Below are 16,880 nucleotides of genomic sequence, written 5' to 3' on the forward strand. Positions count from 1 at the left end.
AGAGAATCCCTGGGCTCTATGTCAGCCAATCAGCGGAGGGGAGCACAACACACCTCCCAATCTATGCAGGTACTTACCTGGCTTCCCTCACCAGAGAGTCTGAGCAGCCCACAATCATGAACGGATTTATCCTCATTGCACCACCGAGAGGCAGGGAAGTGCTATGGGGAACTGAGGCATGGGGTAGATTAACTGTCTTGGCCAAGGACGAATTGATCCCAGGTCTCTTGAGGCTCAGCCCAGTGCCCTCCCACTAGACCTGCCTTTCTTCCAAGCCAGGTGTCCCACATGAGGAAATGGACTACCTCTTTTGCCCAACCAACATCAGTCAGGGCATGAGAGACTAGGAGATGCAGGTCTTCTCTGGGAGAAGAGAAGTCACTGCAGAGCAGCATGTCCCATCTGCCAGATGGGAACAGAGGAATCATGGGGTCAAGGAGGAGGCAGTTCCACCCAGGCAGCACTACCTATGGACAGAAGGAGACGGAGGTGCAGGGAAAGGAGTGGCTCCCATCCGTACTCAACTAAATTGAGCCCCAGCACTCAGGCTCATGGATGTTTATAGGTCAGCTCTGCTTGTATTGATCTAGTTCAGTCATTTCTAACACAGTCACGGCGCTGCCAAGCAGCAGCTGTGGGAGTCGCACAGAAATAATCCCAGCCTCAGCTTCCGGGGCATCATAAATTGTGAGCATCGTCAGCCAGCAGAATCCTGAGATGAAATTATTTCCTCTGCAGTTGATTATTTCCAAACCTTTCCAGCCCTTACGGCACTTGTGAGACAGACTGAATTGACAGCCCTGCAGAATTAGGCACTCCGGTTAGCCAGCGAACAGGTATAGCCCAGGCAACGGTAATGCAAGTGTCCACCCCCCTCTGTCCCTGCTAATGTGCTGTTACCCTGAACTGGACAGACCCAAATCAGGGGAATGATGGGAGTCCAGGCTCTGTGGCCATTCAACTCATTGGGCTCTCTGCAGAGGCTGCCAAGAAGGGGGTGAATTAGAGACAGCTGAAGGGATGATTCTTACAACGTGGATGCCCAGCAACTGGACTGAGAATCCACCAACTCATTCCATGTAGGCTACAGAACAACCATCAATTGGTCACAGTCACTCCCAGTCTGGTCTGGCTGTAAACCAGCGACCTCAGGGTAAAAAGTTCTATCACCTTGACCCATTCAGCTTTGCAGTATCTGGTATTCAGCTGTACCACACAGGAGACTTAGCTGTTTGGGTCATTTAGTCACACTTACTGTCATGGTAGCAAACACACATCTTAGTCATTGGCAAGGATGGGAAGGGACAGACAGAAAACACATGACAGGGAAGCAGCGTTCTGATCGACTGTGGCATGAGCAGGGGGTTAACTGTAATTCCCTTTGCTGCAGTTCCCATGCTATGCAACTCAGCATCCCCCTCTGAAACGCCAGTGCTCCAAAATGACGTCCCTGGTGCGTGGGGCCAAACCCAACATGGATTTTGCCCTCCCCCCCGACATCTGAGAGCACTCCTGGAGTGAAACAGACCTAGTGCTGATGTTTAGCGTAGCCAGACACACATCTTCTTGTGCTGACACAGAGCCATGAAACCATTGTGCTTTTAAGAATTTCCCCTCACTACCAGACACTGCTTTTCAATATTTGGCCTTAAATCTTCTGCTGTATTTGATTAACCTGACCCAGCTGTTTTCCACTCACAACAAATCATAAATCTATATGCTTGTGTGAGACAGTGTGTGTCTAATAATGTGTGTCTGAGGATCTGTCCATCCACATCTGAATGTGTCCCTGCATGTGTGGAAAAATTGCAAACGTGTAAGTCCAAGTGGGCAAGAAAAGTTGAAACGTGGATGAGACGATGGCTGATGCTGTGCATGTACCAGTATGCAGGGATCGGGGGGTGGGGGTACTGATCTCCATGAGTCCGTGCATGAGTTAATATACCTGTATGTCTGTACACATACATACGAATGTACGTTTATGTATGCTCACGCATGTGAGCATGAGAATGGGTGCCAGGGGTTGCATGAGTGTGGTGCGTTTGTGTGTGTGTGTGTGTGGATGTGCACATGTCTAAGCCCGTACAAGAGAGAGTGCGTGAGTCCATGCCGGAGGGTGTGCATTCCAGGCACGGTGCGCAGGTTACAGTGCGTATGACTGTTCATGCGGGGGGGGGGGGGGGGGGGGTTCAATCAGCAACTGACTGTTGTGTAGCTAGGGTTCTCTGCACCCCATATTGTTCAGAAAAGGAAGAAAAATGGCTGATGAAAAATGTTACTATATACATTTTTTCCAGAAATAAAAAGCATTATTCAACGACTATAAAAGGCAAAAGTTTGGATGAAGGAGAAGAAGAGGATTTGCCAAGTTGTTTAAAAAAAAAAAAAAAAAAGAAGGAGCAAGTTGCTGCCAGCTCCTGGCATGTGTATTCTCGCTTGTATAAATCAGTCTCCCTAGACCTATGGTAGTTCTTGCTGATGGACTATCAAGCTCCTTGGCTAGATGAACGGGACATATGCTTTATATGCACTTACAGAATAGTAAACTGTTATTAAAAGTGGAAAAAAACTCACAGTCTGATTTACTTGCGGTTTTGCCTGCCCCGTTGTTTTAGCATAGAACAAACATCTCCATGCACTGAGCGGAGTGGAAGCAGAGAGATTGTACGTGGAAAACTACAGGCTACCTCCTCTGTGTGGAAGCACTTGATGTGTTACAGATGCAAACTGAAACAAAGCAAGAACAACCTGTCCCCCGCAACACAAAAAAGAAAAGCCAAACCAAAACAACCCCCGCTACCAGGGAATATTAAATCAAGAGATGAGCTCATGCCACTAAATTGTGTCAGTTTCCAAACAGCCCAAAGCAAACAGGGGCTTGGTTCACTTTGCTATGAAGTCAGGGTACACCTGCAAACCTTCTGACCTTGCGCATGGGTTTGGATGAGCCACCCCCAAGAAGTCTGGCGGTGCTTAGATCCAGGGTTTGGTGTTGGGTCCATATCTCTGTAAACCCAACCACTAGATTTGGAGTGGAAAAATCCAGTGGGCTCAGCTAGCCGCTAATGGCTCTGCATTGCCAAACTGGAGAGCCTGGGCTCCTGGACAGGCAGGGTCTGAGTGCACTGAGGAGGCAACACACTCAGGCAGTGGAAGGAGAGGGTGCCTCATGCTATGGGACAATTGGGGAAGCATGGATGGGCTCCCATGGGTCTCTTAGGTCGGTGCTGGGTGGATCATAGTCCATCTGGCTTATTTTGGGAAGAAAAGGGCATCAAAAGCAGGAACATCAGAAAGGATTTTCAGGGCTCCAAACGGGACATGGGGGAAATAAACATACAATGAAGTACTGAAAACCTGACCTGAGCAGACTGGTTCTCTCTGTACAGAGTCTGGCCCCATCCCATGTTACCGCTCATTCCACTTTATCAGTCAACGTGCTGCATGTACATACTTACCACTCGGGGCTTGTGTGGCTGTTACCTGCTAGGGCCAACCACGAGAGACCCCAGATGTGTGGAGGACAGTTGTTCTCGTCAGGCTCATCAGCCCTGTGCATGCCATTAGGAGTCTGCCAGCTTTCCCGTTCGATGCTTCTGTTTTTCCAGGCTACACATGTCAGACCAATTCACCCTGGGCAGTCACTTGGCATCTACAATATCAATCCACATGCCAAGTTTTTAGAAAACACATCAGAGTAATCTGTCAAGGTATTTGAGTTTATAGGAATAAGTAAAACCCACTTTGTTTTTCAAATGCTGTTTTTGGCAACTAATTCGAAACCAACGTAGCTCTTAAAACATGGAATTTGATTGCTCAGAGCAGAGCCATGCAAAACCCAGAATGCCTCTGTATGTAGCCCGTGAGATCCTGAGAGCACAAACTATACCTCCTTGTATGTCTCGTACCACTCTGCGCACACTGTGTGTTAATGAGTTTGGTGGATCTCAATAAACAGGCGCCTACATCACCAAGAAAAAGGACCCTGGCAACTGGCACTTGTGACGCCGTCCCATTGGCGCTCCAAGGACAGAATGACCAGTGATCTGCTCAGTCTAGGTCATTTCAGGTCAGGGTTGAGGCAGAGCAACGAGGCAGTCTGGAGAAACTTGCACTACAGTGGTCTCCGCTGTAACCTGTTCTGTGGAGGAAAATCAGTCCCCAGGGCTGTGTCAATCTTTCAGCAGCTCTAAATTCATAGGACGTATATAGTTTTATAATTTATATTGGTGTGACCGGAGTCCCAGGGGAGCCAACTGAGGTCACTTGATTAGGGTGAACTGCAAAGAACGGGGCAGACAATCCCCAAAGCTGGTGGATATTCCAACACTTAGATTTACCAAACCAGCACAAAACAGCTTCTGTAATACCTTACTGGTTACCCAGAAGCCATCAATGCAGTTCTCTTAAAGTAACCCAGCCTCAGGCCTTCACCCAGACACCCAAGTCAAATACGATGAGGATTACTGAAAATCTTATTCATCATATAAAAAAGTTCTACCAATCCTAAAGGATTGGACACATTACCTCCCAAGTTAATGAATATTCTAGATCTTACCCAAATATATGCTTACAGCCAATTCTTACTAACTACTTACTTACTTACTTACTTACTAACTAGACTAAAATTTATTTAAAAAGGAGAGAGTGAGTATTGGTTAAAAGATCAGTATACATACAGACTTGAGTACAATCTTGAGATTCAGATTCATGGCAGAGATGGAGAGCTTTGTAGATGCAAAGAGTTATTTCCAAAATAGTTCATAGGTTATAGTCCAGTGTTTATATTCAGAGTGGTCCAGAGTCCAGGATCTCAGTCCTTGTGGCTTAGACTTCCCCTGCATGAAGCCTCAAGCAGATCTGAGATCACAGGATCAGGACCCAAGCTATTACTTTTATACAGTTTCAGGCTCTCTTGTGACAGCTCAGAGTCCTTCATGAACAATAGGCACTCATGGGAAATTTGAAGTGGACCCATTTCCTAAGCATCGCAGGTAATTATTAACATAAGGCAATTGCCTGTTTTTCCACCATTCACAGATGGGAGATGAATACAGCATATTCAAAAGGGAGATGAATACAGCATATCCTATGTTTACAGTTAATTTAAATGTTAAGATGTCCTTTTGATCTCTGAAGTAACAGAATACAGCATAGACAGGGACTGTTTGATTACATTGTTGACCACTACCATATATATGTAAATAAAGAAAAACACAAACATTATCTCTCCATATGTCTTTAAGGGTTGAATTTAAGTTATTTATCCTGCAGGATGCTTAACGCTTTCCAGTCATGCGTCACAATTGGATATGTCCTTAATCACACATTTCCACCAGCCAGGCAACATCACACATTTTTATGGCTTGCTTATTATAGCCATGTTTGGAGGACACCGCTTATGAAGGGCTTTAAAGAAAATTCCTGCTGTAAGAAAATTGGAGAGTAACTCCTGACCCCTGGTGAGCTCTCACTCAAGTAAGCAATCAAAGGAGCAACTAAAAATAATCAGCCAAATCATTATTATTATTAGCATGACAGTAGCACCCAGATTGTCCAGCTAAGATTGTGACCAGTCGTGCCAGTGCTGTACATACACCTAATAAAAGAGACTAAGCTCTTCAGGGCAGGTACTAAGTAGACAAGATGAAGGTGGGTGGGGAAACTGAGGCAGACAGGTGGCGTGACTTACCTAAGTTCATGCAGTGGCAGATGGCCTACTGAATTCCAATTCAGTGCCCTAACTGCTGGACCACGCTGAATATCAGTAGAAGAGAGAGTTGAAAGGTTAAGCAAAACTGCAAGAAATTACACAGGAATACTTCAAAACTATTTGCTTAAGTCAGGGACTTGACCTGCTGGAGGTGGCAGGATGCGTCTCCTGTTAAGATCAGACTTGCACAGACAATCAACATACTGCTGTGATCAATCCATTCATTTAGGTTTAATGCCAGGCCAATCACTGCAGTGTCCAAGTGACTAAACAGCACTAGTGAGGACATGTTGCAGCCAGAACATGAACGTATCTAGGGTGAAATTCACCCCCGAACAGAGGGCCAGCACAACGCCCATGCACCACTTACATCCTCAAAACAGGGCTTAAGTGGGATTTAGAAAATACAGAGGGGCGAATTTTACCCTTAGCAAACACATTCATAACAGCACCCTTAAGTGTGGCCTTTACATTGACACAGCACCTTTCCTCCAAAGATCTCAAAGAATTTTGCAAATAAAGGCAAGGTCTCATTATCCTCATTTTACACAGGCAAGGACTGACGAAGTGACTTACTCAAGTCACACAGCAAATTGATGGCAGAGAACCCAGGCCCCCTGAGTCCACATCCCCTGATTTAAATGCCATAGAACTCCACCTCTGGGAACTATTACAAAGTAGGGTCTTGTCATTTAAACAATAAACAGCAGAAAACCAAATGTAACTGAACAGATTCAAATCAAATAAGAACATCTACATTGCACAGAGACACTAAATTCACTCAATTAGTTTATCCGGCTCCCTCTTGAACGGTGTGGCTGTGCACAGGACATAAAGGGCTAAAGGAAGTGTGGAAGAATGAGGTTAATCGGGGTCTGTTTGGAAAGGGATTTGGATTGCTTGAGTTGATTCAGTAAGCAGCACGCAGTAGAACATGTCACGGGTAACTGTGCTAATGAAACACCTCTGGAGACAGAAAAGCATAAATTCAGTCTTGGCTTCCTAGGGTATGTCTACACTGCAATTAAACGCCCGCCGCTGCCCCATGTCAGCTGAATTGGACTCAGGCTCCCCTCCCCAAGTCCCAGAGCCCGGGTTTGAACATCTACACCGCAGTTAAATACCCCCATAGTCCACGCCCTGCAAGCCTGAGACAGTTGGCACAGGCCAGCCATGTTGACTTGAGCTCCACTCAAAAACCTGGAAATGTTTTTCAGATGGCAAAAGGCAAACAAAGGGGGAATTATATATATATAGGCCATATCCTCAGTAGGTGTATCTCCATTGTAGGCAATGGACCTGGCTGATTTACACCTAGCTCCCATGTTAAAAAATTTTAAAAAGTGTTTTAAACAAAGTAAACAAAACTGACATAAAAATGAACTATTAAACACCACCGCCCTGTTTCAGACTCAAATGTGTCTAGCTCTTAAAACAAGGTTCTCCCTTTAACATAAATAGTGTTTTTAAAGAGCAGCGCCTTTGGCCAACTATTCCTCAAGCAGCTTTTTCATCCAGGGTTTGCATTAACTTTGCAAAAAAGGTCAACCTGAAAGATTTTTATTTATTTAAAACATAAGCTCCCTAAAGGGATTCTTTTTTTGTTTGTCTTTTCCTTTAAATTTATTAATTTCAGCTCAATCAACTAAGAGGTTACATAACAGTTGTTTATAATTATTGTCACGTCAACCCTGAAACTGATCACTATAGCTCCAACGTTACATAAAGGCATTTTTTGTTAAACTGTGGGAAAGATGAAGTCTGAACTTGGAGGGGATTTTTTTTCTTCCTTTTTTAAAGTTCTGTTGTCTATTATGCAGTGCTTCAGACTCTTCTTTCTGCGGGATTTTATTCTACAGTTCATGGGTCTGTTTTCATGTAAATACACACTAACAATAATATAAAGAAAAGGAGTACTTATGGCACCTTAGAGACTAACCAATTTATTTGAGCATGAGCTTTTGTGAGCTACAGCTCACTTCACTGATGAAGTGAGCTGTAGCTCACGAAAGCTCATGCTCAAATAAATTGGTTAGTCTCTAAGGTGCCACAAGTACTCCTTTTCTTTTTGCAAATACAGACTAACACGGCTGTTACTCTGAAACCTAACAATAATATAGTTTCCATCTCTCTCTCTCTCATGCCTCTCTATTCAATGCAGAACATAGGGTCTTCATCTCTGCCTTCCCTCTTTGCTGGGCTCCTGCTGCAATCTTAGCTTCTTCCCATGTAATTCTGATAGCTTTCTATTCTGCTTCTATTGTGCGTTTCCATGTTATCTTGGTCCACCTTATTGCCGCTTCTTCTGGGGTTTCCAGTCCAATATCTAATGTAGTTTCCATGAAGCCCTTTAAAAACTGAAGTTCAAGATCGCTCAGATGAAAACAAGTTAGAGAAGCTACTCACATTAAGGCCCCAAATCAGCAAAGCACGCAAGCACAAGATAACAGTGTGTTGCTGAATAAGGATGATTTGAAGCACGTGGTTAAATGCTTTGATGAACTGGGGCTGCAGTGGCTGCTCCTGGTCCTTTGAAGCCAGTGTCAGTGTTACCCATTGCCTTCAACGTGCAGGGTCAAGCTTTTAAAAGGGGGTCATTTTATGCCGTCATGGGAAAAGCACTAAAGTTGGAGGTGGAATATATGATCCTTTTTGGGAAAAAAAAAAAAGGTGTTTCCATTTTTTGTCAAAATTTCATTTTCATCAGAATGTTTCAGGAAACTCGTAGTGATTTGACCATGAAAGCAAGACCCGTCTCCTCTATCATCCATGCTCTATTTCACATGACATTTGTTCTCAGCTGGGAGTTTCTTTTCCCTGGGGAATAACATCCACCAACCCTTCCATTGCATTCTATGTCTATCACCTTGGCAGCAGACCCACAGCCATCAGCCCTTGGACATAGTCTTAATCATATCTCCTAGAACAGGGCACTGTCTCTTCAAGGCTGGAACGCACTGAAGTCATTAATACACTGACCCAACAAATATTGAGGGTCATATAACTAACCTTGGTATGAGCCAGTGCTGCCCCCTCTGATTCTGCACTGAGAAGTTATTCACAATGGGCTCTGTGGTCACAGGTTGGATTTCCTGAGCAATTGCTGGAACTATGTGGCAGAGCCTGGATGAAGAAAGGTCAAAGAAGAGAAGTTCCTAAGTACCACCCGCTGGCCTGCTTTCCTGCAGGAGGAGCAATTCCTATCCTGAGGTTACAAATAAGTGTAGACGCTCAAGCCCTAGGTTAGCAAACTCAGGGTCTGCTAACTCGAGGTTTACTAACCCTGGGCTCACATTATAGTGTAGAGACACCCTAAGACAGAGTACAACTGCCAAGGCAAGGTCTTTAATATAGAAAAAGTTTCACATCAAATTAAAATGCATGTTTAGCATATTTGGATTTGTATTGCAAAAGTCCGCTTGCCTGCACACTCAAGTGACCTCTTTGGACCCTGAGATCTATCAAAGGAACACACACTATTGGTCTTTTCTCATCTCAGCAGATGTTCACACTGAGACTCATATATTGGAATGTTGGTTTTTAATTTGTGCCAGTTCATTCAGAATCACTGCTCCTTTCCCATTTCAGTCTGAATGTCTTCCCAGGGACTTTCTAAGGTTCCTATTTTCAGGACAGTATGACCAGAAGAGTGTAAAGGCCTCCATCTCAAATCATGAATCTGTCCAAAACACTTTTACCAGAACCCTGCCGTTCCCCAAACAAAATCCATTATGATTCCCACACCATACACCAGTCACGAGGCAAAGTTTTCAAAGGGGAAAGTAAGAGCACAAAATACGTAAAACTCAAGCTGTTCTAACCCACCCCTCCAAAGCTCATCATGGATGCTTACCCTGTACTCTGGAATCTCATTGGCTTTTCCATTTGGTTTTCTAATCCCAAGTTCAGATGCTGAACACAGCAAGGATTGGACTGCTAGCATGCTCATATTTGGCAGTCACATCAGACCATAGCAGGAATGGCAAATATGCAGGTGGCTGGGTAGAGTTTTAAACATTTCAGTCAAGCTATTCCAGAAGTCAAGTGCCTTGACACTAGTTCCCTAGCCATGTGGAGAGCCAAGTGTTCTAGCACAGCCAGGGCCGTGTGGACTTGTCAAAGCAGGCCTAATTTAACTGCAAGGGGTGACAGAGATGGCATAGCTTAAGCCCCCTTCCTCTGAGCTTGTGCCATGGTCAAATTGAAGCTCGTAGCTGCAATTGCAAAGACTCCATCGAATGACATTTTAAATATTGTTCTTTTCAGAACAGGCCTGTTTCCAGTGATGTTCCACCAGGAAAACCACATTAGGAAGGAAGCCTTCCCTGTGCCTTTTTTCTTCCCCCTCCAGAACACATGGCAAAAGAATAGCAAGGATCATACACACATGTATGAAAGTCAAATGATGTCAGGTACTTCTTTATAATACTCCTTACTCAGGCAGTCTCTGCGGTCACTCATTAATACTCACTTCGTTTAAAGCTACCTTCCTTCTGAACAGGATGTTGAAAACAGTAGTTTTGCACCCTATTTAACTACTTCAGACCAAAGTCAGCCCTAATATAAAAGGCTGAAATCCCACTGAGAGTTGCACCTGCTTACAGCCGAGCTGAATCGAGTCTGTTGTCCGTACTCTTAGGCATACGTAAAGTAACGACACAAAGCAAGTATATACTCCATAAAACATTAATATTTTAATGAAAAATCTTAGCTTCATGTTTCTATCCAAAGACACTCAAAACTAGTTTTTCCTCCTCCTGCCCCCCCTAATTTTGACCTATAAGGGGACCAGTTTGGAGATTTTTATTTTTTTTTGTATTTCAAAACATTTTTTTTAAAGATTAAACAATCAGGCTAGCAAAAAAGTACCCAATACATACTTTTCTTATATCAAACAAGCTAGTATTTCAGTACAATGTAACTATACAGAATATATACATTACACATATGATCACAAAGCAAACACTACAGGCTCAGAACAGATTTGAAAAAACATGATATTCACATTGATTACAAGAACTCTAAAAATGATTGTAACGTTGAAACGGCACTTAGTTTACAAAAAAGTCACAAAAATATATATAGCCACCAAGAACTATGGTTCCTGAAAAATACTAATAGCCAGATAGTATTATATAAAATGTGAAGTGTATTTAAACATCGTATACATTAAAAACAAAACCAAAAAACATTTCTGTTAAGTCAATAAACATGCCAAGTAATCTAGCGGTGACCAGCGTCAACAAGAGAAGCTGTACTGTGTATGAGATGACGACTGGATATACGGCTGGTGACTGGAGACTGGCACAGTTAAAAGGGTTGCACTGTTACTAAAACACACAAAGAAGCCCAATGATAATTTAATTCACATTTTTCCTCCAGCTTTACCCTCCCCCCGCTCAAGGATTCCATCAAAGGCCAGTGCCCAGAGAGTCAAGGCACTGAAACAGCAGGGCAAGGAAGCCACTGAGGACTTTCTTGTAGGCAGGGCTATAGTCAGAATATCAAAAGCATGCATCAGCTAAACAAAATGGTCAAAAATCTCCTCTGGGGACTTTATCAACCCTCAGGAAGACTGTGGTGTCCATACAGGAGGGCAGCCCCAGAAACTGATTTATTTTTATTTTTATTTTTTAGTGCAACCAGATCTGTCGGCGAGCCCTGTAGGATACTGAATGACTGTTGTAGCATGCACCAAGTTAACAAAAACCCAGAGCGTTAACAATTACTGTTGTATTTTTTAAAAAGTTCACGTTTTACGGTTTATTCCCTCTGAATATTTTGCACCAACTATGTTCTGCTGGTGACCTCTGATGTGGTTGAGGCACAGTCCGACCCTATATTTGATGGTGAGACCAGTACTTTTTTCTGCCCACAATGAACTAGGAACAGAAGGTGCTCCCTACATCTGCATATTACCTATGCCAGCCAATCCAGGCAGCGTGCACAAAGCCTCTACCCCTCCAAATTGCATATAAAATGCTACAGGGTATGCCCTGAAAACAGGATGGCAAAATTCTCATGCGCTGAAGTCTTTGGACTGGAGGGGAAAACCAGCAACCAAGAAATGACGGAAGCCCACATATAAAAACTTAAAGCCATATCTTAAAAACAATAAAATTTTATACCATAAGGTACCTAGGGACCATAGTTTTATAAAATATATTCTACTGCATTGGCAGCTATTACTTTTTTTAAAAGTTTAAGTTCACACCTTTCAGCCTCGTGAAAACCAGAACCATTTTCAAAGATCTAGTCAACTAAACTCTCAGTATGAGAGACTTGACCACAGTACTTGCTAGCCTGACAACTGAACTCAAATTGTAGTGAGAAAGACAAACTAATAAGGGACACAAAAATTTTAACCTGTGATAATAAAACTATGTTGCAGAAAACTGACATTCCAATTAGTACTGGGGGAAAGTTTAATCTCCTCAATGCGAATGTATCCCCATCGCTGGGGAGCTGTGTGCACAAGCATCAAAAGGAAACTATTACTTGGCCAAATCGGCCAGCGCACAGCTGAAGCAACTGCTCCTCCTCCTTCCCCTCTCTGTGGGGGAGAGGGGAGCCAGAGGTGACCCTCTCCCCTCCGCCTTGAGGCACTGTCCAACATGTAGGGAATGCAGATCCATGTCCCTGAATCTTGCTCCCTGCCATATAGCAGAACCATCCATGGTCTGTGGTAGTCAGGGCCCTCTTCTAGCGTAAGTGGGTGGGGGAAGGAAGGATTTTCCACTTAATGCACTGATCATCCTCTGTACACCAGAAGATTATGCAAAAGGAAAATGCACTCAAACCACTTTCTGAATACTTTTGGAGAATACCTGTCAATTCAACAGTTGCTGCCAGGGGTACTACAGCCTCAGTAAACCGAATCTCCTCTATTTGAAAGAAATTCTGAACAACTTACTTTTTAACCAAAATATAACTTAATTCCTTGTATCTATTTTTAGAAAAAGCAGCCCAGGAATCAAACCCCTCTGATAACATCTTTTAAAGAAGTTATGTTTCAGGTTTAATCCCCAGTGTAATCTAAGGCTTGCTGCTTTCAGCTTACTTAGACATTTATCTCGCTTTAGAACCTGGATATCCAGCAATAGAGCTTGATGTAAAATGTTAGAACATTTTAAATCTCTCCTTTGAGGGACATTAGTACTCCCAAGAACTGAGCACTTCCAGAAAGACACGGAAAAGAGAAATGAAAGAAGATTTACATTTCATTTGGACTCCTCTCTATGGAGAAGGGATACATATATTAACAGGAAACAATTACAAATACCAACCAAAGAACAGATTAGAGCTACAATACTGTCCTTGTAGCTACCAAGTTTTAATGTGTTCTCCACAGCATTTCAGACAGCAGTTAACCATCCTACAAAATTTTAAGTCATCTAAAAATCAGTTATTCTAGGTGTGTGTATTCTGCATTTGCACATCTCATGATCAGTGAATTATGTGTTACGACAGATCCTGTCCTGGGTGAAAACCATCTTTTTTTGGCAGAAGGAATAAGTCCATCCATGTGTGATGTGTTAATTCATTGTGCATTATACACAGTGGGCCAGCTGTGAAGTACGAGTTTGTGTGTGTACCTAAGTGCTTTTTAACTTATGACTGACTAAAAATTGTCATGTACAAGGAAGACTTATGCTTCTGTAACAGAGAAAGAGGATCATGAATTAGAGTTTAGTACCAGATCCTACTTTTATCCTGAACTACTGGGGGGCGCGGGAAGAAATATTTAACAGGCACTGTCCTGACTCACTGGATTCTTAATTATAGAAATCAGAAGTGGAAGAGGACTGGTCCTCTGATCCAGTCCCTTCAATGGATACTGGCCTATTTCATAGTACAGTATCTTGAATAAAAATTTGTTCTGCTCCAAGCCCTTTACAAAAGACCAAGATAGACATATAAGATGAATTGTAGCTGTGACATTTTCTGCAGATGAGACAGGGGGGAAAAGGTAGCTTCAGTAATTTGGAAAAAACTGGGAATCTTATTAAATTTTTTTTTAACATAAACACAGGGTAGGGAAAACTTATTTAAAGAAACACTAGAAATGTGTAAGTATGTTATCATTGAAGCCTTTTAAAATATTACCAATGTGCAACAAGCTTTACACTGATTTGCTATCAGCAGATATTTCATAGTTCTACAGATACATTAGAACTGCTGAAGTCATTGCACACTAATCAGTCTTGCCATTTGAGCTCTGCATCTCCTCTCCCTCCCTTTTTTAAAAACATTTCTCTATTTTTCTCTTTCATAGAATCATAGAATATCAGGGTTGGAAGGGACCTCAGGAGGTCATCTAGTCCAACCCCCTGCTCAAAGCAGGACCAATCCCCAATTTTTGCCCCAGATCCCTAAATGGCCCCCTCAAGGATTGAACTCCTTTCAATCCAATGTGTGCATGACAGAGGGACTCATACCCATGGTATGAGTTTACCACGTAGATCTAAAACCAAGGGAGTCTGACACATGCCCTTGGAATACTAAGGTCAGGTAATACTTAAACTCTCAGCATGCTGTGGGTTGTGGAACACAGCTGTTTATGTATCAAAGAGAGTTAATTTCATCAGCAGCCAAAGAATTTATACAATCCCTCCTTTAAGTTTTTAAGCTTTACTATAGCCCAAACTGCCTGCAACAAAATGAGAATCACTGCTCTGAAAATCCCATACCCAAAATTTACAGCCATTTCTAAATCTGGAAAAAATGAAATCGCAAATCTTTCACTTTATTGCTTGCTTGAGCTGTGTACGTAGCTGGAGTAACAGCCTTTAATAAACTAACTTGGCAAAGGTTTAAAATGTTTTGGAACAGGAACAATTTAACATTGTTATATAGGGTTTTTATAAACAACCCCCTGTTGGGTTAGAAACTTGGCCTCTAAAAAGAATAAATTGGTTGTTTTGTCCAAAACAGACTAATAAAAACCCCAGAAAGTATACATGCATATGTATAAGCACAAAAGTGTGCAATAATGCACAAAAGAAGAACAACTTGTTTTTTCCTTTCTGTAAACTCTCTCTAGCCAGCTTTTGGAGATTAGTGATATGTATGATAGGGGAAAGTGAGTAGGACTGCAAGCAGTCTGGCCAAGGTTTAAGAATTTTAGTCTGGGACACGTTTTCTTTTTTTTAAAGGTGGTTTCCTTTACAGAAAGATACAGTGATGACAGATTTGTCAGGCTTGCATGGATTTATACTTTCCTTGACTGTATGCCTCGCCCCATATAAGCAAATCAGGATAGGTTATTTGAATGAGCGGAGTGGAATATCAGAAGTGGGAGGACCTGGCATGGCATCATCACTCAATTTGTCAGAACTGATTCAGAGATTTTTTTGTAAAGAGACATTTTTTAAAAGGACAGTACTGTTATATTTCAGAAATGCTTACGATTTCCAAAAAAGGGTTATAGTAAGCAGTTTGAAAAACAGTAAGGACAAAGACAGGACATGCCATATTTTAAGCAGAGGATTAACACATCTACTTAAAGTTAGTCAAAACTCTGCTCATTAATTAACTTGCGAGCATGCATGCTTGTACTGGTCATTTTAAAAGTGTCTTCTGATTCTCTCCCTTTACCAGAGGGTCTGCAGAAGCATTAGAAATTTAATGAGCTGTTCTAATTGTGGAAGAAGGAAGTTGAAGTGATTTCAGTCGATTGCTTCTTCTTTAGAAGTGCATCACAGCTTCTATGATGCTCTGACAGGACCTTATTGTGCATTCAGTCTTAAACATTTTCACAGAACTGATCATTCAGTCATGAAAAATAATGTAACGTCTGTTGCAGTTTTCTGTTTAAAGTGTAGCTTACAAAGTAAAAAGGGAAATCTCCCTCCTTTTGTTTAAAAAAATTAAATTAAAATGTACAGGACCAAACACAGGCACTTTCCAAAGAACAAAAATGAAACCAAACCATGAATTATTCAATAGTAATAGAGGACAGCTCTGATTTCGGGGGGTCATCACTGGTTGCCTCGGCACTGGCATTAGTCTTTGGCTGCTCCGGCATGTCTTCCTCTTTTTCTGCCAACCCACCCAAAGACCCCAAGGGGAAAGTGCTTTCGCAATTCTGAGTCGACGAGACCTGTGAAATGACAGGCATGTGGACAGAGGAGTTGCTTTCAAACCCATGCTCTCCTAGCTCATATTGCCCGAGGGTCTCTTCCTGCTCCTGGTTTAAGTAGTCCGGGACTAGGAAATCACTAGAAGAGGGGCAAAGGACAGAAGAGAATGTTAACCTTTCAAAGAAACATCAGATACAGCTATGCTAACTACTGCATTGCGCAGGGAATAAAGAAACTATTATCACAGCTAGGGCTACAATCTTCTCACTAATATGCTTCACTAAGTGTTATAACTCAGTTTTTATTTACATGTTTGGAGAAGCTATACCTGGGATATCAAATTTTCATGGTTTATGCAACCATATTTCCTCAGGGGTAGCTTCGTATCTGGGTTTGAGCCCCTTGAGGAGGATGGGAGTTGATGTTAGTATCGCCACCTGGTGCGGAATGCTTCCATGCCAAAAAAGGGAGTGCTGGAGTTTTGTTTTTTTAAGAACAAACTAAATTTAGTGCAGGTAAATTCAGGTCTATTCAACCTCTGTAGAGGGGGCAGGGACTACCAGAGAATCAAACACAACCTTCCTCTCAAAGGGGAGGGGTCCAAAGTCAAAGGGAATTAAAAAGGATACAGGAAGCAAAAGAGACAGGGCTGAGGCACGGGGACAAAGGTATAACAAAAGCATGTTAGTGCAGGACCCAGCGCACAGACCTGCAGACGACAACCACTGCTCCAACAGGTCAAGGTAAAGAAGTTGGACTGATAGCTCTCTATCCACAGAGCAGATGGAGCACAGGCAGCAGCAATGAAAGCCGAGCCTCAAGTTGCCCCGCCAACGTGCCTCAACAATGACACAGGACTATTCGAGATGACTGAGGGTAGTTCAATTTCAAAAGCCCATTCCATCCTTGGCCTCTCTGCTAAACTATCAATAAGGATGCCAACTGTAATGTTTTTTGTGATGCTGACACCTATCCTATTACAGTAGAACCTGCCTTAGCGATCACCCCTGGAGAGAGACCGCCTGTCATGAGTGACTACTTGCAGAGGCCATGGAACACCACCACCATCTGGTCTGCAAACTTTA

The 16,880-nt window shown here is 42.7% G+C and overlaps 1 protein-coding gene across 7 annotated transcripts in view; it reads right to left on the minus strand.

Annotated features, from left to right (window-relative positions):
* ZBTB44 (zinc finger and BTB domain containing 44) overlaps positions 1-16,880 on the minus strand; it is a 154,285-nt gene that overhangs the window by 87,022 nt on the left and 50,383 nt on the right. For 2 of the 7 annotated variants that reach the window (XR_012155950.2, XR_012155953.2), the window contains exon 6: positions 2,575-3,652. The exons of 1 other annotated variant lie outside the window; for it this stretch is intronic. Coding sequence is in view for 3 of the 6 variants with exons in the window: in XM_073321185.2 (XP_073177286.1) it covers positions 15,651-15,933 (283 nt within the window). In the remaining 3 variants the exon portion in view is untranslated. Of the gene's footprint in view, positions 1-2,574; positions 3,653-10,385; positions 15,934-16,880 lie in introns of those variants that run through there. 4 more of the 7 variants (XM_073321185.2, XM_073321186.2, XM_073321187.2 and 1 more) reach the window with 3 other exon arrangements.

Source organism: Lepidochelys kempii, chromosome 22 (genome assembly GCF_965140285.1).
Source record: "Lepidochelys kempii isolate rLepKem1 chromosome 22, rLepKem1.hap1, whole genome shotgun sequence".
In the NCBI taxonomy this organism is placed as follows: domain Eukaryota; kingdom Metazoa; phylum Chordata; order Testudines; family Cheloniidae; genus Lepidochelys; species Lepidochelys kempii.